General features: G+C 42.3%; 2 protein-coding genes across 2 annotated transcripts in view; one reads left to right on the top strand and one right to left on the bottom strand.

Annotated features, from left to right (window-relative positions):
- Positions 1-1,321, bottom strand: part of psmd2 (proteasome 26S subunit ubiquitin receptor, non-ATPase 2) — an 80,461-nt gene extending 79,140 nt beyond the window's left edge. The window contains exon 1 of the mRNA XM_043702323.2: positions 1,171-1,321. Coding sequence (XP_043558258.1) covers positions 1,171-1,293 — 123 coding nt within the window. The 5' untranslated portion in view covers positions 1,294-1,321. The remainder of the gene's footprint in view (positions 1-1,170) is intronic.
- A 19,626-nt stretch (positions 1,322-20,947) lies between these two features.
- The window catches only part of ece2b (endothelin converting enzyme 2b), a 180,226-nt gene continuing 176,413 nt past the window's right edge, over positions 20,948-24,760 (top strand). Inside the window, exon 1 of the mRNA XM_043702324.2 lies at positions 20,948-21,189. Within this exon, the coding sequence (XP_043558259.1) occupies positions 21,103-21,189 (87 nt within the window). The 5' untranslated portion in view covers positions 20,948-21,102. The remainder of the gene's footprint in view (positions 21,190-24,760) is intronic.

Here is a 24,760-nt window from a genome sequence, read left to right as displayed (position 1 = left end):
AGAAATGCAAAACTTGCGCCCACACCTCCCCCCTTACTTCCCTCCAAGGCCCCAAGGGACACTTCCATATCCGCCACAAATTCACCTGTACCTCCACACACATCATCTATTGCATCCGCTGCGGGCCCACAGTGGCCTCCTCTATATTGGGGAGACAGGCCGCCTACTTGCGGAACGTTTCAGAGAACACCTCGGGACACCCGGACCAACCAACCCAACCACCCCATAGCCCAACACTTCAACTCCCCCTCCCACTCCACCAAGGACATGCAGGTCCTTGGACTCCTCCATCTCCAGACATAGCAACACGACGGTTGGAGGAAGAGCGCCTCATCTTCTGCCTGGGAACCCTCCAACCACAAGGGATGAACTCAGATTTCTCCAGTTTCCTCATTTCCCCTCCCCCCACCTTGCCTCAGTCAAATCCCTCGAACTCAGCACCACCTTCCTAACCTGCAATCTTCTTCCTGACCTCTCTGCCCCCACCCCACTCCGGCCTATCACCCTCACCTTGACCTCCTTCCACCTATAGCATTTCCAACGCCCCTACCCCAAGTCCCTCCTTCCTACCTTTTATCTTAGCCTGCTGGACACACTTTCCTCATTCCTGAAGAAGGGCTCATGCCCGAAACGTCGATTCTCCTGTTCCTTGGATGCTGCCTGACCTGCTGCGCTTTTCCAGCAACACATTTTCAGCAAAAAGCTTATTAACACTACCTATCAAAGTTACTGCGGGTATTGTGTCTTTTCAAAAGCACTCGAATTTTGTTGGGGTAGGAGAAGCAAACTGCAGACCCTCGCCAGTCAAATCAATTTTATTTTAAAGACGTACGCAGTCTACATGAAACAACAATCTCTGCAACTGTAAATGTAACGTGTGACCTGAAATCCTGAGTGTTTTTTGGGGGGGGGGTTGGAGAGAGAAGTGCTGGGAGGGGGAAGCCGGTGGTGGGAGCGGGGGGTGGGGAAGAGTGTCGGGGCTGGTGTTGAGTGGGGATTGTTTGGGGCGGGGGGCGGCGAGTGTGAGGTGCTCGCGGCCCGGGAGAGGGAGACTGAGCGTGAAGGCCTCAGCCTGACTCCCAGCGCTGAGCCTCGGTGACTCTGCAGGAACCGGCATCGTGCTGCCGGCCACACAGTGGGCCGCCCAAACAACGCCCGGATTGCCATTACCAGCTCCTGCTCCTTGTCTTCGTTCTCCTTCTTGTCCTTGGCCCCGGCCGCCTTGTCCTCGCCTTTCCGCGGTGGCGGCGGCGCCGCCTGCTGCTTCTGCTGGCCTTTCTTCGAGTCCTCCATGACGGCGCGCAACTCCCACACCCGCGGAATGCCGGGAAACCCCGCCCACCACGGCAACGTCACCGCGCCACGGCAACCCGCGGGCACCAAACCGCGATCTCGGTTCAAAACACCCAGCTGCACTCTCACACTCTCAGAATGTGTATTGTATGGTTACCCTTCGGACCATCGTGTCTGCCACACAAACCCTTTCCAAAATAAACATTCCATCTGGTGCTTTGTTCTGCCTTTTCCCTGTAAACATGCACATGGTTCCTGATCAAATAACCTTCCAAACCCTCAACTGCACCCATCCAGAAGGACAAGGGCAGCAGATGATTTGGAGGTGCCAGTGTTGGACTAGGTTGTACAAAGTTAAAAATCACACAACACCAGATTTATTTGAAAGTACAAGCAGAGGACGTGGGAACATCGCCACCTGCAAGTTCCCCACCAAGTAACTCACCATCCTAACTCGGAAATATGTTGATATTCCTTCACTGTTGCTGCGTCAAAATCCAAGATTTCCCTCCAGAAGGGCATTGAAGGTCAACCTACAACACATGAACTGCAGCAATTCAAGCTGGCAGCTCACCACCATTTTCTCAAGGGCAGTTAGGGACAGGCAACAAACGTTGGCCAGCGAACAATGCCTACGTCCCACAAAAGAATAAAAAAATGTACCTTTTTGAATGTGCTTCCACCACATTCTCAGAAACAGCATTCCAGGCCCTCACCACTTGCTGGATGAAAAAATCTTTTCATTTGAATTATTTTTAATTTATGTTCTCTCATTCACAATTCTTTGATTGTCTTCTTGTTTACTCAGTGTACATTATGAATGCTTCAATCAGATCTCCATTCCTCTTCCTGAGGAAAAGTCACAACTTCTCCACTTCAGCTTCAAAATTGAAATTCCTCATTGCTGGAACCATTTTCAATAACATCTTCTGCACTCTCTCCAATGCTGGCATCTCTTACCTAAAATAAAAGCAAATTACTGCGGATGCTGGAATCTGAAACCAAGGGAGAAAACGCTGGACAATCTCAGCAGGTCTGGCAGCATCTGTAAGGAGAGAAAAGAGCTGATGTTTCAAGTCTAACTGACCCTTTGTCAAAGCTAAAAAAAAGGGGGAAATAGGGAGGTATTTATACTAGGCTGAGAGAAAGCCTAGTATAAATACTTCCCTATTTCCCCCCTTTTTAGCTTTGACAAAGGGTCAGTTAGACTCGAAATGTCAGCTCTTTTCTCTCCTTACAGATGCTGCCAGAACTGCTGAGATTGTCCAGCATTTTCTTTTTTGGTCTTACCTAAAATACATTGCCCAGAATAGGTAATGATTCTCCAGATCAGACAAATCAGCTCATCATAATTCCATTACTTTTTGTATTCTGTGCCTCTATTGATAATGTCCATGAATTCACATATCTTTTTAACTAGTCTTCATCTCATCCTGCCACCTTCAATGATATATGTGCACATACATTTAGGTGTTTTTGTTTCCACATTTCCTTTAGAATTGCAAACGTTATTTTTTGTTGCCTCTCCTCAATCTTCCAACTGATATGTATCACTTCACATTCATCTCCTATACATTGACCCATCCAGTAGCTCATTTATAGACCTCTTGAAATCTAATACTATTTTTCCTCCAGGTCACAGTGTATCCATGTTTTTTGGCATCTACATATTTTGAAGTTGTTACCGATTGCCCAAATGAGGAAGGTCCAGCTAGAATAGAAAGGCCAACATCATCAGGGAAACGCAATCTGCTGATCAGATTCCATGCACCACATTAAACATTCGGTCACTCTACCACCAGTGTCCAGTGGCTGCATTATGTGGAAGTGCCAGTGTTGGACTGGGGTGGACAAAGATAAAAATCAGAGTCGACATGTGGTGTTGGGAAAGCACAACAGTTCAGGCAGCATCTGAGGAGCAGGAAAATCACCACTTAGGGCAAAAACCTTTAATTAGGAATGATGCTTGTGAGCCAAGGGGGTGGAGAGATAAATGGGAGGGGGGGTGGAATCATGCTCGGGGGAAGGTAGCTGAGAGTGTGATACGTAGATGAAAGTGGAGGTAATAGTGATAGACCGGAGAGGAGGGTGGAGCGGATAGGTGGGTGGAAAGATGGACAGGTAGGATAGGTCATGGAGGGCGGTGCCGAGTTGGAAGGATGGATCTGGGATAAGGTTGGGGAGGGGAAATGAGGAAACTGGTGAAATCCACATTGATCCCATGTGGTTGGAGGATCCCAAGATGGAATATGAGGAATTCTTCCTCCAGGTGTCGGGTGGTTAGGGTTTGGCGATGGAGGAGGCCCAGGTCCATGTGCTTGGCAGAGTGGGAGGTGGAGTTGAAGTGTTTGGCCACGGGGTGGTGGGGTGGTTGGTGCAGGTGTCCTGGAGATGTTCTATGAAGCATCCTACAAGTAAGCATCCTATCTCCCCAATGTAGATTTGTAGAAGATATCCGTGTTGAGTCGGTCACCTTTGATGGAGATGGTGAGGTCCAGGAAGGGGAGGGAAGTGTCCATGATGGTCCAGGTGAACATAAGGTTGAGGTCGAATGTGTTGGTGAAGTCGATGAACTGTTCAACCTCCTTGTAGTAGCATGAGGTTGCTCTGATACAGTCATCGATGTAGCGGAGGGAAAGGTGGGGAATGGTAGCAGTATAACTGTGGAAGATGGAGTTATTGACAAAAAGACAGGCATAGCTCGGGCCCATGTGGGTGCCCTTTGGCTACCCCTTTGGTCTGGAAAAGTGAGAGGATTCAAAGAAGACATTATTGAGGGTGAGGACCACCAAATGAGAGTGTCAGTGGAGGGGTATTGGTGGGGTCGCCGGGAGAAGAACAAACGAGAGCTTGGAGGCCCTTGTCATGCCCTTGTATAGGGAATGGATGTCCGAGGTGAAGATGAGGCATTGGGTGCCGGGGGAAACAAAGTCTTGGAGGAGGTGGACGGCGAGGATGGTGTCCTGAACATAGGTGGGATGTTCCTAGACTGGGGGGATAGGACAGTATAAAGGTATGTGGAGATGAGTTCAGTTGCATCCCCAGGCTGTCTCCTCTGCCCTGAAGCTCTTCAGCCACATCCTGAAGCAAACTCACTAACCACAGCCACATCTCCTTCCTCAGTACTTGCCTACAAAACCGACTGATCCCGTATGGACTCCGGACTACATTCAGACCGTCATAATTTAGATCTGAACAGGACAATCAATATCTACGAACAATTCAAAACCTCCAGAAACAGTTCCCCTTCCTATTCCTCTGCTCCACACTCGTAGCCGTGCGCCGCCATCTAATCTCTCTACAGTCAGCCCTGCCTCATCTGAGAGCCACACTCTTTCAGAAGTGCAAAGGACCTCTGGTGTTTTACATCCTCAGAGGAATTCACACACTTAACAAACGCTTTTACCGAACTCATCGGCATGACCTCATGCTGCCACGAAGAGGTTGAACAGTTCATCAACTTCACCAACACATTCCACCCTGACCTTAAGTTCACCTGGACCATCTCGGGCACCTTCCACCCCCTTCCTGGACCTCTACATCTCTATCAATGGTGACCAATTCAACATGGACAACTTCTACAAAGTCACCAATTCCCACAGCTACCTGGACTACACCTCCTCCCACCCTGCCTCCTGTAAAAAGACTATCCCTTATTCCCAATTCCTCCGCCTCTGCCGCATCCGCTCGCAGGAGGACCAGTTCCACCACAGAACATACCATCTTCAAAGACCTCAATTTCCCCTCCCATGTGGTCAATGGTGCCCTCCAGTGCATCTCATCCACTTCCTGCACCTCTGCCCTCGAATTTCATTCCTCCAACCACCACGAGGACAGAACCACCGGTCCTCACCCTCTACCCCACCAACCACCACACACATTGCATCATCCTCTGCCATTTCTGCCACCTACAAACAGATCCCACCACCAGAGATATATTTCTCTCCCCACCCCTATCTGGGTTCTGTTAAGACTATTCCCTCTGCAACTCTCTTGTCAGGTCCATGGCCCCAATCAACCCACCCTCCCCTCCTGGTACCTTTTCCTGCCACTGCAGAAATTGCAAAACCTGTGCCCACACCTTCCCCTCACCTCCATCCAATGCCCCAAAGGATCCTTCCACATCCATCAGAGTTTTACCCGCACTTCCACACATGTCATTTACTGTATCCATTGATCCCGATGTGGTCTCCTTTCAACTGGGGAGACAGGACGGCTACTTGCAGAATGCTTCAGTGAACATTTCCAGGACACCTGCACCAACCAGACCCACCAGCCCATGGCTGAACACTTCAGCTCCCTCTTCCACTACCAAGGACATGAGGGTCCTGGACATCCTCCATTGCCAAACACTAACCACTTTGACATCTGATCTTCCACCTTGGGACCCTCCAACCACACAGGATCAATGTGGATTTCACCAGTTTCCCCATTTCCCCTCCCCTCACCTTATCCCAGATACAACCTTCCAACTGGACACTGCCCTCATGACCTATACTATCTTTCCATCTTCCTTCCCACCTATCTGCTCCACTCTCTACTCTGACCTATCACCACCATACCTTCACCTACCTATCGCATTCGCAGCTACCTTCCCCTCAGCCCCACCCCCCTCCCATTTATCTCTCCACCCCCTTGGTTCACAAGCCTCATTCCTGATTAAGGGTTTTTGCCCGAAATGTCGATTCTCCCGCTCCTCTGATGGTGCTTTTCTAACACCACACTCTCGACTCTGATCTCCAGCATTTGCAGTCCTCACTTTCAGGTTTATTTGGAAGTACTAGGTTTCGGAGCACTGCTCCTTGATCGGGTGGCTGTGTCATCTTAAAGATGGACTGCAACTGTCAAGGCTTCAGCCACACTTCTCAAACCCACAACTGTGTAATCCATAAGAACTCAAGCAACAGGTTTTTTCAGAACAACATCTTCTCCAAGTTCACCTCCTAAGTATATAGCATTCTGACCTGAATAGATCACAGTTTCTTCATTGATACAAATAAAATCCTAAAATTCCCTAGCTAATAACCCAGTGGCTGTACCCTCACAGTGAGGACTGGAGCAGACTAAGAAGTTTGCTCCCTAACACCTCCTCTGCAGTAATGAGGCACAAACAATAAATATTACACATAACAACTGAATAGTTACTGAGTCTCACCTTGTATTTCTGTATAAGGAGTATTAAGTATTAGTAGAGTTTATCACTATGAGTAAGACTTTGATAATACTAGCAAGATTTATTATTATTAACCTTTATTAATATTCGTAAGGTTTGTTACCAGTAGTAAGATTTATGAACAGTAACAAGCCTCTTAGTTAATGAATAGAGTAATGACATGGCAGATCCAAACTTGGGAGTACAATGCAGAAAATCCAGGACACTTTGAGTATTTTAGATAACTATTTGTGTCGAAAGTATCTTCAGTTGCAGGAGCTTGGGCTCTGGATTATGGAATTTGCAGAGAACCTGGTGTGATTGTGTTTCATCCATGGAGGTTAGAGCAACATGGAAAGCACATTTATAGATGTGGCCAGCCCGCAACTTAAAGATACACAAGGAGACAGTGAAAGGGTAACCACATGACAGGCGAAAAGAAACAGGCAGGGACTGCAGGAGCCCCCTGAGAACATCCCATTATCTAACCAGTGTTTAGTTTTGAATACAATGAAGGTGATGGTTCCTCTATGGGTACAGACAGAGCCAAGGCTTTGGAAGGTGGTGGCTGGCTGTGCTATCACTGGACTATTAATCCAGAGACCCAGCTAATGTTCTGGGGGCCAAGGTCTGTATCCCACCATTGCAAATGGTGGAACTTGAATTCAATAAAATCTGGAATCATGAGTTTAATGATGACCACAAATCTATTGCCAATTGTTGGAAAAACCCAACTGGTTCACTAAAATTATCATCTTTAATGGTTTGGCCTACATGTGGCTCTCAACCCATAGCAATGTAGTTGAGGCTTAACTGATGTCTGGTCAATACAAGCTGGCCTAGCCAATGATGCCATCATCCCATGAATGAATTAAAAAAAAAATGGATGGATCAGCTTTACAAGGAATTCTAGTGGAGCAATAGTAATCGGGTTAGGGTGACAAACTGTTGTTTTGTGCCCCAGACATAACTCTAGGATACAACATTGCCTCCTAGTGTCAGGGTCATGGGTGTCTCTGAGCAATTGCTGAACATTTTGGAAAGAAGGATAGACAAACAGGGACCATGATCCATGTTGGTGCCAATGACACAGGTAGAAGAATGGATAAGGTCATGTGTACTGAGCTTAAGGAGTTAGGAAGGAGATTAAAAAAGCAGCACCTTAAAGATGGAATCTCCAGATTACTCCCAGTGCCATGTGTTAGTAAGCACAGAAATACAAGGCTATAGCAAGTGAAGAAGTGGCTGGAAACAGTGTGCAGGGTGAAGGGCTTAAGATTCCTGAGGCTTTCGGAGCAATTTCAGATGAGGTGAGACCTAAGCAGGATGGTATGCATATCAATAGGCCTGGGCCACATATCCTTACTGAGAAGTTTACTCGTGCTGTCAGGGAGAACTTAAACTAGTTTGACAGGGGAATGGGAGCCTGAGGATAAATTTAGATGAGACAAAACCTGAAATGGATTCCATTTACAGAAATGCATAAAATTAGTGAATGAGTCTGGAAGACAGAAGAAACAAAAGATAGAATTTTTAAAAAAATGTTTGGTAACACTGAAGGATACATGAGCGCAGGGAGTTTAGCAAATAAAACAGACAAGTTGATGACGCGTAGAAACATGGCAGCATTATAACGTAGCTGTTACAGAAACATGACTTCAAAGAGGGACAGGAATGACAGCCTAATGTTCCTCTTAACAGCGGCTTTCAATCAAGCAGGAGAGGGGTATAAAAATGGAGGCAGCATTGAAGAAATAATTACAGTTGTGAGAAGCAATGATATGTTAGAAAAATCATTTCATGATCCTTCTAAAAAATTACCATTGAGCAGAGTGACAAAAATGGAGTTGTCATATTATTAGGAGAATTCTATAACCCCCAAACATTTGGAGGGAGATAGAAGAGCAAATATGTATGCAAGTGTATGAGAAATGTAAAATCAACAGGGCAGTCATAATAGAGTATATTAAATGCAATTGTTTCATTTTAAAAGGAACGAAGGGAACAAATTTCATGAAGTGCATTCAGAAGAATTCTTTTGGCCTGTATGTAGCAAGTCCAACAAAAGAAGGTATGATTCTGAACTTGCTTTTAGGAAATGAAAGATTTTTGGCAGAAGGAGTGGTACTGGGAGAGTATTCTGGTGATCAGAATTTGTTTAGTTTAAACATAATTGTGGAAAAAAACAAAGATAGAGCAGGTGGTAAAGTTGTCAATTGGGATAAGTTCAATGGAGAGCTCTGGAGGAATACGGCAAAAGTGATTGGAAACAGCTTCTTGAAGGTAAACCAGTAAAGACCACAAGACCATAAGAATATAGATGCAGAATTAAGCCTTTCAGCCCATTGAGTCTTCTCCATCATTTGATCATGGCGGATATATTTCTCAACCGTATTCTCCTCCCTACTCCCCATAACCCTTTATCCTCTTATTAATCAAGAACCTATCTACTCTGTCTTAAATACATTCAATGGATTAATTTCCACAGCCCTCTGTGGCAATGAGTTCCAAGATTAACCACCATCTGGCTGAAGAAATTTTTCCTTATCTCTGTTTTAAAGAGTTCATGCTTCACTTTGAGGCTGTGGTCCTAGTCTCTCTTACAAGTGGAGACGTCGTCTTCACATCCACTCTATCCAGGCCTCTCAATTTTATACAAGTTTCAATACGATCTTCCAACTTATCCTTCCGAACTCCACTGTGTACAAATCCAGAGTTCTCAACCACTCTTCATATGACAAGTCCTTCATCCCTGGGATCATTCTTGTCAACTCCTCTGGACCTGCTCCAAGGCCAGCACATTCTTCCTTAGGTTAGTGGCCCAGAACTGCTCAAAATATTCCAAATGTGATCTGACCAGAACGTAATACAGCCTCAGCAGCACATCTCCACTCTTGAGTAGGCTAAACCCATCATCCTTGTGGGCGGCACGGTGGCACAGTGGTTAGCACTGCTGCCTCACAGCGCCTGAGACCCGGGTTCAATTCCCGCCTCAGGTGACTGACTGTGTGGAGTTTGCACGTTCTCCCTGTGTCTGCGTGGGTTTCCTCCAGGTGCTCCGGTTTCCTCCCACAGTCCAAAGATGTGCAGGTCAGGTGAATTGGCCATGCTAAATTGCCCGTAGTGTTAGGTAAGGGGTAAATGTAGGGGTATGGGTGGGTTGTGCTTCGGCGGGTCAGTGTGGACTTGTTGGGCCGAAGGGCCTGTTTCCACACTGTAATCTAATCTAATCTAATCTAATCCTGTGGTTATCAAGGCACATACAGGTTAAGATAAGGTAGAAAATGAAAACTCAGGCACCAACACTCAGTACTACAGAAAGCCAAGAAGGTGACAGGAATGCTGGACATTCTGGAGATGCAGGTGACTGGCGAGTTCTTACAGAAATAGTGAATAATAAAATAGGGCTAGAATCTGGCAAGAGGGGTACTTTGGGGTCGGGGAGGTGGTTAAGGAGGTGAGTTTGGGGAAGATACTAAACGAGTATTTTGCATAAGTATTTACCGTGGAAAAGAATATGGAAGATATAGAAAGTCGCGAAATAGATGGTGACACCATGCAAAATGTCCATATTACAGAAGAGGAAGTGCTGGATGTCTTGAAGCAGGTAAGGTGGATAAATCCCCAGGACCTTATCTGGTGTACCCGAGAAATCTGTGGGAAGCTAGAGAAGTGATTGGTGGGCCTCTTGCTGAGATATTTGTATCATCGATAGTCACAGATGAGGTGCCGGAAGACTGGAGGTTGGCTAATGTGGTGCCACTGTTTAAGAAGAGTGGTAAGGACAAGCCAGGGAACTATAGACCAGTGAGTCTGATGTCAATGGTGGGCAAATTGTTGGAGGGGATCCTGAGGGACAGGATGTACATGTACTTGGAAAGGCAAGGACTGATTAGGGATAGTCAACATGGCTTTGTGCATGGAAAATCATGTTGCACAAACTTGATTGAGTTTTTTGAAGAAGTAACAAAGAGGATTGATGAGGGCAGAGTGGTAAATGTGATCTAAATGGACTTCAGTAAGGCGTTCGACAAGGTTCTCCATGGTAGATTGATTAGCAAGGTTAGATCTCATGGAATACAGGGAGATCTATCCATTTGGATACAGAACTGGCTCAAAGGTAGAAGACAGAGGGTGGTGGTGGAGAGCTGTTTTCCAGACTGGAGACCTGTGATCAGTGGAGTGCCACAAGGATCGGTGCTGGGTCCTCTACTTTTTGTCATTTACATCAATGATTTGGATGCGAGCAGAAGAGGTAGTTAGTAAGTTTGCAGATGACACCAAAATTGGAGGTAGTGGACAGCGAAGAAGGTTACCTGAGATTATAACAGGATCTTGATCGGATGGGCCAATGGGCTCATAAGTGGCAGGTGGAGTTTAATTCAGATAAATGTGAGGTGCTGCATTTTAGACAAGCAAATCTTTGCAGGACTTATACACTTAATGGTAAGGTTCTAAGGAGTGTTGCTGAACAAAGAGATCTTGCAGTGAAGGTTTATAGCTCCTTGAAAGTGGAGTCGCAGGTAGATAGGATAGTGAAGAAGGCATTTGGTATGATCTGGACCAGATGGGCCAATGGGCTGAGAGGTGGCAGATGGAATTTAATTCGAATAAATGCGAGGTGCTGCATTTTGGGAAAGCAAATCTTAGCAGGACTTATTCACTTAATGGTAAGGTCCTAGGGAGTGTTACTGAACAAAGAGACCTTGGAGTGCAGGTTCATAGCTCCTTGTAAGTGGAGTCACAGGTAGATAGGATAGTGAAGAAGGAGTTTGGTATGCTTTCTTTATTGGTCAGAGTATTGAGTACAGGAGTTGGGAGGTCATGTTGTGGCTGTACAGGACATTGGTTAGGCCACTGTTGGAATATTGCGTGCAATTCTGGTCTCCTTCCTATCGGAAAGATGTTGTGAAACTTGAAAGGGTTCAGAAAAGACTTACAAGGATTTTGCCAGGGTTGGAGGATTTGAGCTATGAAGAGAGGCTGAACAGGCTGGGGCTGTTTTCCCTGGAGCGTCTGAGGCTGAGAGGTGTCCTTATAGAGGTTTACAAAATATGAGGGGCAGAGATGGGATAAATAGACAAAGCCTTTTCCCTGGGGTTGGGGAGTCTAGAACTAAAGGGCATAGGTTTAGGGTGAGAGGGGAAAAATATGAAAGAGACCTAAGGGCCAACTTTTTCACACAGAGGGTGATACGTGTATAGAATGAGCTGCCAGAGGAAGTGGTGGAGGCTGGTACAATTGCACCATTTAAAAAGCATTTGGATGGGTATATGAATAGGAAGGTTTTGGAGGGATATGGGCCGGGTGCTGGCAGGTGGGACTAGATTGGGTTGGGATATCTGGTCGGCGTGGACAGGTTGGACCGAAGGGTCTGTTTCCATGCTGTACAGCTCTATGACTCTATGATTCTATGACCAGAACTGCACCAGCACTCCAGCCTCACCAATATTCTGTACAATCTCAACATGATGTCCAAACTCCTATTCTCTTAAGTCTGACCAAAAAAGGTAAGGGTGCTAAAAGCCTTCTTAACCACCCTGTCCACCTGTGACACAAATTTCAAAAAATGATGTACCTTATTACTCCTTATAATTCAAACTTTCCAGTCTTGGTAACATTCATGTAAATCTTTTGGCACATTTTCCAGTTTAATAACATCCTTCCTATAGTAATTCAACCAGCTTTGCACCAATATTCCAAATGTGACCTTACCAATGTCATGTACTGTCATAACATAATATCCCATGATGTCCCAACTCCTGTACTCAATGTTCTGAATGATGATGGCAAGTGTGCCAAACTGGCTCTACAGATTAAAATCAAAATACCATTAGAGTCAGTGAAGAGAAAAGAAACATGACAGATACCAAGTACAAAAAGACTATAAGAAAGTTTATAGTTTTATTCAAATTGAATCAAACGTAATCTGATAACTAAAACACTGATAAAACACTTGGACAGAAAAGGAAAGAATGACATGAATGCTTAACAAGTCTATTGCCTCTTGGCCGTGATCTCACATATTTGCTTGCATTCAGGCTTGTTCCAGCAGTAGAACGTCTGTGGATTAGCTGCTGTTTCTCATCTTCAGGCCAGTTTTAGCATATCGCGGCCAAAGGTGTCAGCCAGTTTTGAGAAGATTTGTTTCTCAGGTTTAGGTTCTGGAGAGAAGTTTGCTCACTGAGCTTCCCCACATCAAAGACATCTCAGAAATGACTTCCAGACTATTCAGACCACTCGGCATCATGGTAGCCCACAAACCCTCCAGTAGCTAATGAACTTAGACCATAAGACCATAAGACATAGGAGTGGAAGTAAGGCCATTCGGCCCATCAAGTCCACTCCGCCATTCAATCATGGCTGATGCGCATTTCAGCTCCACTTACCAGCGTTCTCCCCGTAGCCCTTAATTCCTCTAGACAACAAGAATCTATCAATCTCGGCCTTGAAGACATTTAGCGTCCGGCTTCCACTGCACTCCGTGGCAATGAATTCCACAGGCCCACCACTCTCTGGCTGAAGAAATGTCTCCGCATTTCTGTTCTGAAATGACCCCCTCTAATTCTAAGGCTGTGTCCACGGGTCCTAGTCTCCTCGTCTAACGGAAACAATTTCCTAGCATCCACCTTTTCCAAGCCATGTATTATTTTGTACATCTCTATTAAGTCTCCCCTTAATCTTCTAAACTCCAACGAATACAATCCCAGTATCCTCAGCCGTTCCTCATATGTTAGACCTGTCATTCCAGGGATCATCCGTGTGAATCTCCGCTGGACACGTTCCAGTGCCAATATGTCCTTCCTGAGGTGTGGGGACCAAAACTGGACACAGTACTCCAAATGGGGCCTAACCAGAGCTTTATAAAGTCTTAGTAGTACATCTCTGCTTTTATATTCCAATCCTCTTGAGATAAGAGACAACATTGCATTCGCTTTCTTAATCACGGACTCAACCTGCATGTTTACCTTTAGAGAATCCTCGACTAGCACTCCCAGATCCCTTTGTGCTTTGGCTTTATTAATTTTCTCACCATTTAGAAAGTAGTCTATGCTTTTATTCTTTTTGCCAAAGTGCAAGACCTCGCACTTGCTCACGTTAAATTCCATCAGCCATTTCCTGGACCACTCTCCCAACCTGTCTAGATCCTTCTGTAGCCTCCCCACTTCCTCAGTACTACCTGCCTGTCCACCTAACTTCGTATAATCGGCAAACTTCGCTAGAATGCCCCCGGTTTCCTCATCCAAATCATTAATATATAATGCGAACAGCTGTGGCCCCAGCACCGAACCTTGCGGGACACCGCTCGTCACCGGCTGCCATTCTGAAAAAGAACCTTATATCCCAACTCTCTGCCTTCCGTTAGACAGCCAATCCTCAATCCATCCCAGCAGCTCACCTCGAACACCATGGGCCCTCACCTTGCTCAGCAGCCTCCCGTGTGGCACCTTATCAAAGTCCTTTTGAAAGTCTAGATAGACCACATCCACTGGGTTTCCCTGGTCTAACCTACTTGTTACCTCTTCAAAAAATTCCAACAGGTTTGTCAGACATGACCTCCTTTTACTAAATCCATGTTGACTTGTTCTAATCAGACTCTGCTCTTCCAAGAATTTAGAAACCTCATCCTTAATGATGGATTCTAGAATTTTACCAACAACCGAAGTTAAACTGATTGGCTTATAATTTTCCATCTTTTGCCTTAATAGACACTCTACAGACAACAGGCAAAACGAACATCATTTACAAAATACCTTGCAAGAACTGTAACAAATACTACATTCTATAAATAGGCAGAAAACTAGCCACCAGGATACATGAACATTAACTAGCCAGCAGTAATGTGAAAGTTCAGTCCTTTCTGCTATTACAAGTTTTGTCGACATGAATTGACTGTAATGCAATTGATGAATAGGTGAACGTTGTTTGTAAACCGTGAACTTTTGCATACGTGTATTGAATATTACGTGTATTGACTATTACGTAATCCATCCCCAACAGTATAAGTGTTGCGGTGCTCACAGGAATACAATATTTACACCAACAGAATCTCCGCTTCGATATCACATGTTGTATTGACTGGCGTGCTTTGTTGCGAAGTGCTTTTTGAGAGTAATTTTAGTTCTTTCTTTTGCAAATTTTGCAGTGTCACCCGTAAATACGGGAGGTCAAAGTAACAAGTATGTTTACAAGAAGTGTCCCAGCGATAAAATTCTGGATGGAGAACATAAAAGAAAAGCTATAACACTTGAAGAGAAGCTTGATGTTATAAAGCATTTTGTATGTAATGAAAGCACATGTGGTGTTGTTTGTACAACAGAAATAAAGGAGTCTATGTTACGCACCATTGAAGACAATGCAGAAAAAATCAAAGCAAGCTGTACTGCTGGAATAAGCCTGAGTGCAAGCAAATATGTGAGATCACACCCAAAGGAACTTGAGGAGATGGAGCAACTTCTAAATGTGTGGATGGAAGATCAAATGAGAAAGCGATCTGGGACCAGCTTTCTCACAATAAAAGAGAAAGCCTTTTCAATTTATGAAGACTTAAAGAAAAAAGCTGAAATTCCTGCAGATGTGCCTGCCTTTATAGTGCTACTAGTGGCTGGTTTGCTGGTTTTAAGAATCGCTATGCTTTTCATGAAATTAAGTTATTGGCTGCCAGTACAGATGAGGAACATGCAAAGACATTTCCTCCCATAGTGAAAACATTAAGAGGAAGAAGGCTACAGCTTAAATTTGGATTTGGATGAGATAGGTTTGTACTGAAAGTGAATGCCATCAAGAACCTATATTTCTAAGTAAGAAATCATTGAACTGATCTCATTGAAAATTTTAAATACAAGAAATATCCTATAAATTAAAACAGTTGAGTTGGATAGGATTGTTCATCTGATAGTTGCAGTTGTAATAATTATAAAACTAGTGAATGAAGACTTGTTATTCTATTTAAGAAGTGATGATAAAGAAACAGGAAACACAATGTGATGGCAAAATGAGAAGCAAAGTAGTATGCTACCTTGACTTCCTCGGTCAGGTCTAGAGGCATTGGTCTGCTGTCTTTCGGGTCAAAGACATGGAATTCTATGCCATGGTTGTCAAAAATCTCAATGATTCACCAACACTCCCTCAACCTCCACAATTATAAATGTGATATCATTAGGATCCACATTATATCTGTGTGTGATCTGTCTTAGTCTTTTCCTATTTGCCTCATTCACAACTTTTCAGTTACCAGTGATTCCAGGTCAAACCGGGGACTTTTTAAAACAGATATTTGCTATTGAATTCAGTAGATATTAGTTACTTTCCAGTATAAAAAAGTGTACAATGACAGATGTTGCCCAATTTTTTAACATCGCTATGCACTTTTAATAATTTTTCTTCAATTTTGTTAAAATTTAATTAGTTTCTTTCATATGAAATTTATAATTTCTGAGCTTTTTAACTACATAAAGAAAAACACTTTAATTGCTTAAGAAATATAATATTTATCCAACAAATTACTCATCAATAAAACTATGATGTCTTTGCAGCCGAAAGATTATTGGTCAATTCCATCTGTTGATTATATCCAGTTCTTTGGACCTCGGTGCTCTATTTTGTTCTCCACAAATCGGTAATCTAACTCTGTCTCCTTATTGTTAATGATATACAGCTAACGTCAGGGAGAAGAACTTTCGATCAAGTAATTGTTAGGTTTCGTCCAGTGTCTCACTCTTGGTTCTGAGACAGAGATTGTGTTCAAACTCTACGGCAGAGATTTTGAGCAAATAATCTAACCTAACGCTACAAGTGCAGCATTGAAGAAATGTTGCACTGTCCGTTGTGCCATCTTTTGAATGAGTTGAGCCAAAGATGGCCCAAAATACTGCGGATGTTAAAAATCTGAAATTAACACAGACATTGCTGGAAATACACAACAGATCTGGCAGTATTCGTGGAACTATGAACTATGTTAACGTTTCAAGTCGTGACTTTTTTTAAATCAGAACTTTGCAAATTTCTATGGTACAGTTCAATGACAAGCTGGTGAGACTTCCCTCATGGTCAACTTTACCCTCAACCAAAGTCCAAGAAATAAACAAACACTAAAATAAAATCAACGATCCAGCTGGGTTTTTCTTTCGAAGCAGTTCGTATGATCTTTTTGCAGGTACTTTGGTTGCTGGGTTACCCGGCAATAGCTATCTGGAGTTCAGGAGCACGTTATTGTTTGGAAATGCCTGGAACACCCTAAACCCGTGAAAGGCGTTATACATATTTCTTGCTTGATTATCCTCTGACAAGGAATACATTTTCAGTTAGGAAAAAGCTAATATGTGAACAAAGTAGCTGCCATGTCAGTTACTGTTCCGAACTTAAAATGCTCAATTGTACAGATCTGTGTAAATAAACAGATACAATTTAGGGAAACGCTTTTTGCATCCATGCTGGAATATTTTGGACATCTTGAATTTGGCGAGGAAAGCACTTGCATATTCCAGAAATGTCCACATGGCGTCGCTCCAACTCTTCATGTTGAATACTAGTTCCACGAGCTACATTTGTCATATACATAAAATAAAATCCTTTGCCAACGTATGAGGAACGGGAAATATTTTGATCATTGATAGTCATAAAAATGTATAATTTTCTGTAGTAAAAGAGAAAAACAACTTTAATAGTAGACGAGAGGAAAACGTGTTTCGTTGTAAACCACGTTTAATATTAAAATCATATTTGATGCATGATTTACCGAACTAACTGCATTTCCCATGCTATGAGTAAGAAAGTGTGACATTCATTAAAATAATTTTCTGCAGAGATGGCCAGTCTTCTAAAACAGACAGCTGTGATTAAACAGTTAATTTCAAGAACCTTGGCTTGCTATCTATCATAATATCCTTAAAGATTTGTTGGTCTGCAAGGCAATATTGGTTATGTATTGAACAAGAGGATAAGCCAGTCAAGATTACACTGACTACGTTTTATTTAATTCATGTATGAATTACATTTCATGCAGCAACTCAAATTATGCACAATGCCATGCTCATACAGTTTGCTAAAAATGGGTTTCTGTGTAACGTTGCAATCAATAAGAAAATAATATAATTTCCAGACTATTCTGCCACAAGCTATTATTATTACTATTGGTTGTGACGAGTCATTATGAACCTCATTCAGACATGGCCTAAATATTATTTGTAACTTCCGTACTATATTCTAACATGTCAGAATTAAAGCAATGTATTCTGACAATTTTAGAGATTTCTAATATAGAAAGCACTATTAAACTGGAACACTCATGTACATTTGATCCTATTTGTACTGATTCCGGATGAAGATATACACCTTATCCAGTTCTTTTCTGCTAAATTTAATCACAGAATTTTTTATCTTAAAACTGCACTATTTAAATGTCACAACCCTTCTTTTGATCATTTAAGCTTCCCATTTTTCCTCTTTTATCTTTTGCACTCAGAATTCCCTGCATCATTCAATTCCATTTGGAATAGCTCTCAATGGTTATTTGCATCAAAATGCTAAAGACTACATCTAAAGCAGAATGATTTCAAATTTATTGTGGAAATTAACCAACCAGCAGTTGAAAATGAAAATGAAGGCTAATGCTTCCATCAGGTCCACTCATCACAATCTTGTTTCTGCAGAAGAGTTGTAAGTTGTAAGTTAACCCTTTTTCAGTTACATGCTAAAAAGTTAATCTTCCTTCCATATCAGGTTAAATCAAAGTCAGGGCTACTTATTAGAAGTGCTGTGGTGTTATCCCTTGTGTTATAGCCAATACTCATTCAACATCACAAAAACAGATTCTCTGGTCAGTGCCACATTGCTATTTGTGGGAGCTTGCTGTGCATGAATTAACCAATATGTTTTCTATGAGTGGCAAACTGTCCCTCAATTCAACCACTACTTGGGGTTGCAAGCTTTTTCCAAGGATGTGACTGAGTGGGTTGGTTTTTGACCTGGAGATCTTGGGGATCAAAGGTCACAATATCCTATTAGGTAGTGTAATCCAGAGTGCAGAACTTGCTTCCTTTCTTGTGGCTACTGTATGTCATCATGAAGATGTTGTGACTCAAAGCAATGATTCAATTCCATGGACAAGTTATTACCATTTTGAAGATTGGTAGCAAGCTCATCCCAATCCTTAATGCCAATGCTGTTGCACTTCAAGAAGCGGTTCAGAATGTCTTTGATGTACTTTCTTCACCCACCTCTGGGGAGATGGTTTTTGCCATTTTGGACACAATGTCCAGTCTATCGAAATTGATTTTGTTCAGTTTTTGTTTGAGTTTTGCTTGAATATTTGTGGAGCTGGCTTAAAAAAAACACTAGGATTTGTTCAATGCAGTTTATTCTGAACTAATATGGCAGTCATCTTCACTATTTATGCCCCAACCTTTGAATCCAATGAAGATGGCAGGGAAAAAAAAGTTCCGTTTTGACCTTGGACAACTCCTCACTGCCATCCTAACTGAAGAAAAGATCATCATTCTGGGTTCATTAATGCTGAGATTGCCTGTCTTGGGAACCATTGGGAAGAAAATGGTGGGAGAAGTCAACACACATGTCATCCTCCTGATGACAACATGTACTTAACATGGCCTTATTACAATAAGCACCTTAATCTGTCAAAAGAACAATACAAAACCAAACAGGGGCCTTGTCAGTCAAAGCACCTCTTGAGCTACATCATTATTCAGGTCAAAGGTCTAATTTGAAAGCTGTATCGCTTGATCCATGAAGGTGACCGAGGCCCATTTCCTATTTCATAACAGTGACTACACTGTCAAAATACTTTGTTGCCTATAACGCTTTGGGATGACTTGTGTTCATGAAATCTAGTATATATACTCAAATTATTTTCACACAAGGAGATAATAAGTCCTTATATCACTAGATTAGTCAACCTGAGGCCCAGTCTAATGCTCTGAGGATGTGTTCAAACCCCACTTTAGTTGCTGGTGGGATTTAATTGAATTAATTAATTAATGCAATTAAATGATAATTAAATCTGAAATTCAAAGCCATCACAATAATGCTGTCAGTGAAATTATAACTGATTGCTGTAAAAACCCACCTGGCTCGCTAATGTCCTCTCCTTTCCTTTAGGGAAAGAAATCTGCCTGCCTAGGTTGGGATCTACATGGCTCCAAAATCACAAAAATGTGGCTCAATTAATACTCCTACAGTCAGTTAGGGGTGGGAACAAATGTAAATAATGACCACATCCCATGAATGAATAAAAAATGTATTTTTGTTGTAATGTCAAATCGAAACACTATTGCAGCAGATATTCTAACGATGCACACGTTCTATTAACATACTCTGACATATGATTCCTGTTGTGGACCAAGTCAAACCCCCTCAAAGTATATTAAGATAGTCTAAAACCCTAACTTTTTTTATCTTGTAGGTAAGTGTAAGGTGCTGTGTTCCAGATGCAATTTGATTGGTAAAACTACCAGGCTTGAAGCAAAACATAATTCATTCATACACTATAATTAAAATACTAAATAAATAAAAATAGAAGAAAATTGGCTTAGCTGTAACTCTATCAAAATGCTGAATAAAATAATATATAAACTACTATTAATTAACTGTCCCTATATAAGAACATCCCACAAATACACCCTTGGCAAAGGCAAATTGTTTAAAATAGATGGTCTCACATGTAATTCTAAAAGCAGGATGAGAACCCCAGTTTTTAGCTGTAACAGAGACAGGAAGAAGAGCTTCCATATCCAGCTTCAAGACCCCAGCAACTGCTACTGAAGGCTAACATTTTTTTAAAAATCCGGCTTCAGTGGGAGCTTGACCCCACCCATTCAGGCTGCCTCTATTGTTCCAACCTTAAAAATACCTCAAGACCTTCACAAGATGTTTGTTGGCTTTGGAGTAGACTGTTGGGCACCTCTGTCTCATCCTGTCTTCCAAAAACAAAATACAGCTCTTAAAGCCATGTCCCATTCCATATTTGTGAACTTTACAAGCTTTTTTTTAAAAAGAATTACCCTTTCATTGCTTATAAATTAGTGGTTCTTTAAACTTTAACATCTGGATGGTAACAATATAATCCTAGCCTTTAGTCATATTCTAATAGCAATACATAGTATTTTCCAGTGTCAGGTTTGTTAGAACTGGTGTAAAAAGACATTTGCGAAATATTTTTCGAAGAGTCATATTTAGCACTCTCAGGTTTTCCTAAGGGACTGATCATGCTCACCTCACTGATCAATTCCTAATAAAGAAGCCCATCAGCGCCTGATGGTAGGTCTGAATGCTCCTTAGACCTATTACCTTTTACGCATAAAGGCTGCTCGCTCACCAAAGTATAAAGGAAACGGAGATTCCAGTTGCGATCGCACTGAATTAATCATGACCAGAGTGGATAGAATTAACTGCATATGCTCTTGCCACACCTGATGTTTGCCGGCCATCTCCGAGCTACAATAGATTTCTTGTCATAGTAACCAGTGCGCAATATGTGATTGGAAGATCACCTCAGCAGAGTGGCGGGCCTCCAAGGCGCGGCCATCCTCATTCTTTCCAACCTCCTCTTCAATTATCAATAAGCACGTCGCTGTTTTTGAGAAACAAAATCCCTATTATTCCGCCGGCTGCGATAACACAACAGACCATGCCACTTAGTGATGTTTTCATCGCCAAAGTGTTTGAGGCGTGATAGATCAGAAAACATTTGCAGGATGAATGTGGCTCTACAAAATCTCAGCAATAATGTAAGTTCTAAGCCGGCTTTGTTGACACTTGTGTGTATTCTGTGCTAGATAATGTGAACAGAACAAGCAATCTTCGTAATGCGATCGTGCATGTTGGACAGTAATTCACCAAGTGAAAACAACACGAGAATTAATGCGTCCTTCCAGCTTCTTGTGCTTTTAATTTGCTTGCGTGTTTTAAATTCGAGCTGTAAGTGGTATTTAAATAATCATACGATTTCCATAAATGCTGTTTGCAATGACAATTCGTGACAAACAGGCGCCAGTAAGATTAAATGGAAAAGTACAGGGCAGGTCTGTTATTCTCTGCTTTAAATATGAAAAGATCTTTTATGTGTTCTGGCTTCATTTTGAAATGTTTCCAAACATGATGTTTTGGGGAAAAATGACACGCGGCATTGTTGTTGATCTTTGGACAAACAGGAAGGCTGTGTTCCGCTTGGGGTTTATTAATTTTCCCAGTAGTTATAAAGTGGGCCGTAGTTCATTTCGCTGGACTGCGATATGACTGTTTTGTACATAGAGCAAATGATGTAGTGATAAAAAATAAAGTATAGTGGCAAATTTTCTTGACATTCTGAGTACAAATGACAATCCACACATTCGAACACACATTTTGACTTCACCAATCTCGCTTGGGAACAAACTACTTCCACTGAGAGAATATGATTGTTATTGCAATCAGCGCCTTGCAAATAGACGTGTCCATTCCAGCAGGGACACAGATCAGTTTATATAGATTTATGTCGCTTGAGCATCGCGGAAGCTTTCTGCTTCCCTCTTCGGAGAGCAGGTACATACTCCGAGAACAAAGTAAAATCGTGTTATGTGAAGGGAGGACAAAAATAATCTTTATGTAACAGGTGGATTGATAATTGCCAGTTTATTTTGCATTTTTAGAGCCACAAAACCCAATCTATAAAATAAATATATCCTAATTTGATATGTGTTACTAATGTGCTTTGGTCAACTTTTTTTTTAACAGGAATTTGTAGCGCTGATGAATTGCTAGGATTTTTAGAAGCTTTGGAACGTGTAATTTTCCTACTCAATTTTGAATACACACGTAAATTCATATCCCATTTATTACCCCTTTACCTAAATTATCTGCACCTCAATGAGGGTATTTTCGGTTAGTAAGTGAACACCACTCTACTGTAAAATATAGAACAATGCAGCTAAGATGTAGAATTGGATAAAATATACAAATGCTAGAGTCCTGCACATTCCAGTTGTTCCTTTAAATAGATTTTAACAATTACCATGTTTTGTGCTACAATAAAAAGGATAAATGATTAACATCGTCCAAGTTTATTAGCTTGGAAAAAATGGTTGATTATTGTAATATAATTCCCCAAAATGGTTGACGTTCAACTGAAATGACTGGGTAGTATTTATTTTACAGTTGTGAGACTACACAACTCTTTTCAGCAGAATCAAACATACTGAGAATATTAGATTGAGGAGAGTTCATTATTGTATAAATTATAGTTCTCTTCCATACAATCTTTCCTTCCTTACAGTTATACATGCACGAACAAAATGTTCCTTCAGGGTCATGTGATCACATAATACATTTTCAACATTATAAGAGGAGATCATTATTTAATTAACTTTAATGCAAAAAAATTAAGGTGCAGGTCTGAAAACATCAAAGATCAAAATTGGATAGCTCCCAAAAACAAAGAGGGAGACAATGCATTGTTAAGCTGTGCCTGTTTCCTCTGGGCTGCCTGCTAAGCTACATGATTGTAATATGCAGTTGAGTGCTAAATGAGCTGCTTGAGTGACTTCTTGCCTCAGCAGGAATTGCAGATTTGTGTGACTTACCATCACTTAAAGCTATCTTACACTACCTAAAGGTGGTGTACCATTATAGTTGGAGCAGGTGCTGAAAGTAGTTAGAAGAGAGTCTGAACAGGAAGAATAATGAATGGTGCAAAAGAACCAATCTTCTAGATATTCAAATGGAGTCCCTGCTGCAGGAGGTGGAGAGATGTCCTCTATCCACAGGAGGCTCCTAAGACAGACATTGCAAAGACAGTGGGATCAGATGCATTTGTGCTCAATGCCACAGGTCTTGCCTCGAGGACCTTGATGGAGTACCAAAATAAGTCAATGATCTCACACAAGAGCTCTAAATGTCAATGAATGCATCTTCAAATGCCATACCCCACCAACTGTGGAACTGATTTCATGCACTGTTCAATTCATCATATTCCAATCTCTCAGCTGGTAAACAACTCCATCAATCTCATAATGTCATAACATTCAGAGCTTTATCTCACCCTTATAGACTTACCCCTAGTGTAAGAGCACAACCACATCTGCAGCTTGAATACCTCATTCCTGATGAAGGGCTTTTGCCTGAAACATCAACTTTCCTGCTGCTCGAATGCTGCCTGACCTGTTGTGCTTTCTCAGCACCATACTCCCGACTCTAATCTCCAGCATCTGCAGTCCTCACTTTCGCCTAGCTTCCATACCTGCCAGCTTTTCAACTATGACAGCTGTTTCACACAAATTGATTGCACAACATTCATTGACACATTTCCCTCTCTTGCAGAACAATATGAGGCATCACTGAAAGCAGAAGCACCTAATTTATAGGATATCGATCCTGCTATAAGTCATCGAGTCATGGCCATAATGGAAGAGACGCTGCTTACCATCATTGGAGCAAACTTTACTGAAGTGGGCAGTGATGTAACTAAAACCATCAAAGGCATGCTCATACCTCATTGTCTATCTCCTCTCCTCTCAATCTGCAATCTCCCCTAATTTACAAGCTGCAGATAATGCCAACATGCACCTTTCACGTTTTCACCTGTTTGCACACTACATCCCTACGGTTGTACCCTTTTTCTTTCAGATACCCGAGGACTGCACCCTGGTCAGGTGCAGTGGACAAGAAAGAGATGAAACAGTAGAAAGACAATGCTGAAGAAAAAAACACTGTAATCCCCTCTCATACTGGCAGCCATCAGATCAGATACTGACACTTGACATTTTTTAGAGGATAACTTAAAGGAAGAATCCGTCTGACATGAGACATTGGGCCTCAGTGAACTATACTCAGTGCAGGGGAGGAGGTAGCACAGCTCACACAAAACAGATAACAGGTGCGCAGAAACAAAGAAAATAAGAGTACGAGGCCATTCACTTGATCAATATAATCATGGCTGATCGTCTGACACAGTACCCTGTTCCTGCTTTCTCCCCATATCCTTTGATCCCTTTAGCCCTAAGAAATATGTTTAACTCCTACTTGAAAATATTCAATATTTTGACCTTAGCTATTTTCTGTGGCAGGGGATTTCACAGGCGCAGTACTGTCTGGCTCAAGATTTCTCCTCATCTCAGTCCCAACTGGCCCTACACTGTGAACCCTGGTCCTGGAGTCCCCAGTCACTGAAAACATCCTTCCTGTGTTTACTCTGTCTAGTCCTGTTATAGGTTTCTGTAAGATCCCCCTCAATTCTTCTGAACTCCAGTGAGGATAGTCCTAACTGAACCAGTCTCTCTTCACACATTGGCACTGTCACCCCAGGAATCATTCTGGCAAATCTTC

The sequence above is a fragment of the Chiloscyllium plagiosum genome, unplaced genomic scaffold (assembly GCF_037043375.1).
Source record: "Chiloscyllium plagiosum isolate Xiang-an unplaced genomic scaffold, Cpla_swu_hap1 HiC_scaffold_13, whole genome shotgun sequence".
Lineage (NCBI taxonomy): Eukaryota > Metazoa > Chordata > Chondrichthyes > Orectolobiformes > Hemiscylliidae > Chiloscyllium > Chiloscyllium plagiosum.
Note: the sequence above shows the minus strand (reverse complement) of the source record. Positions and strands in the feature narration are given on the sequence as shown.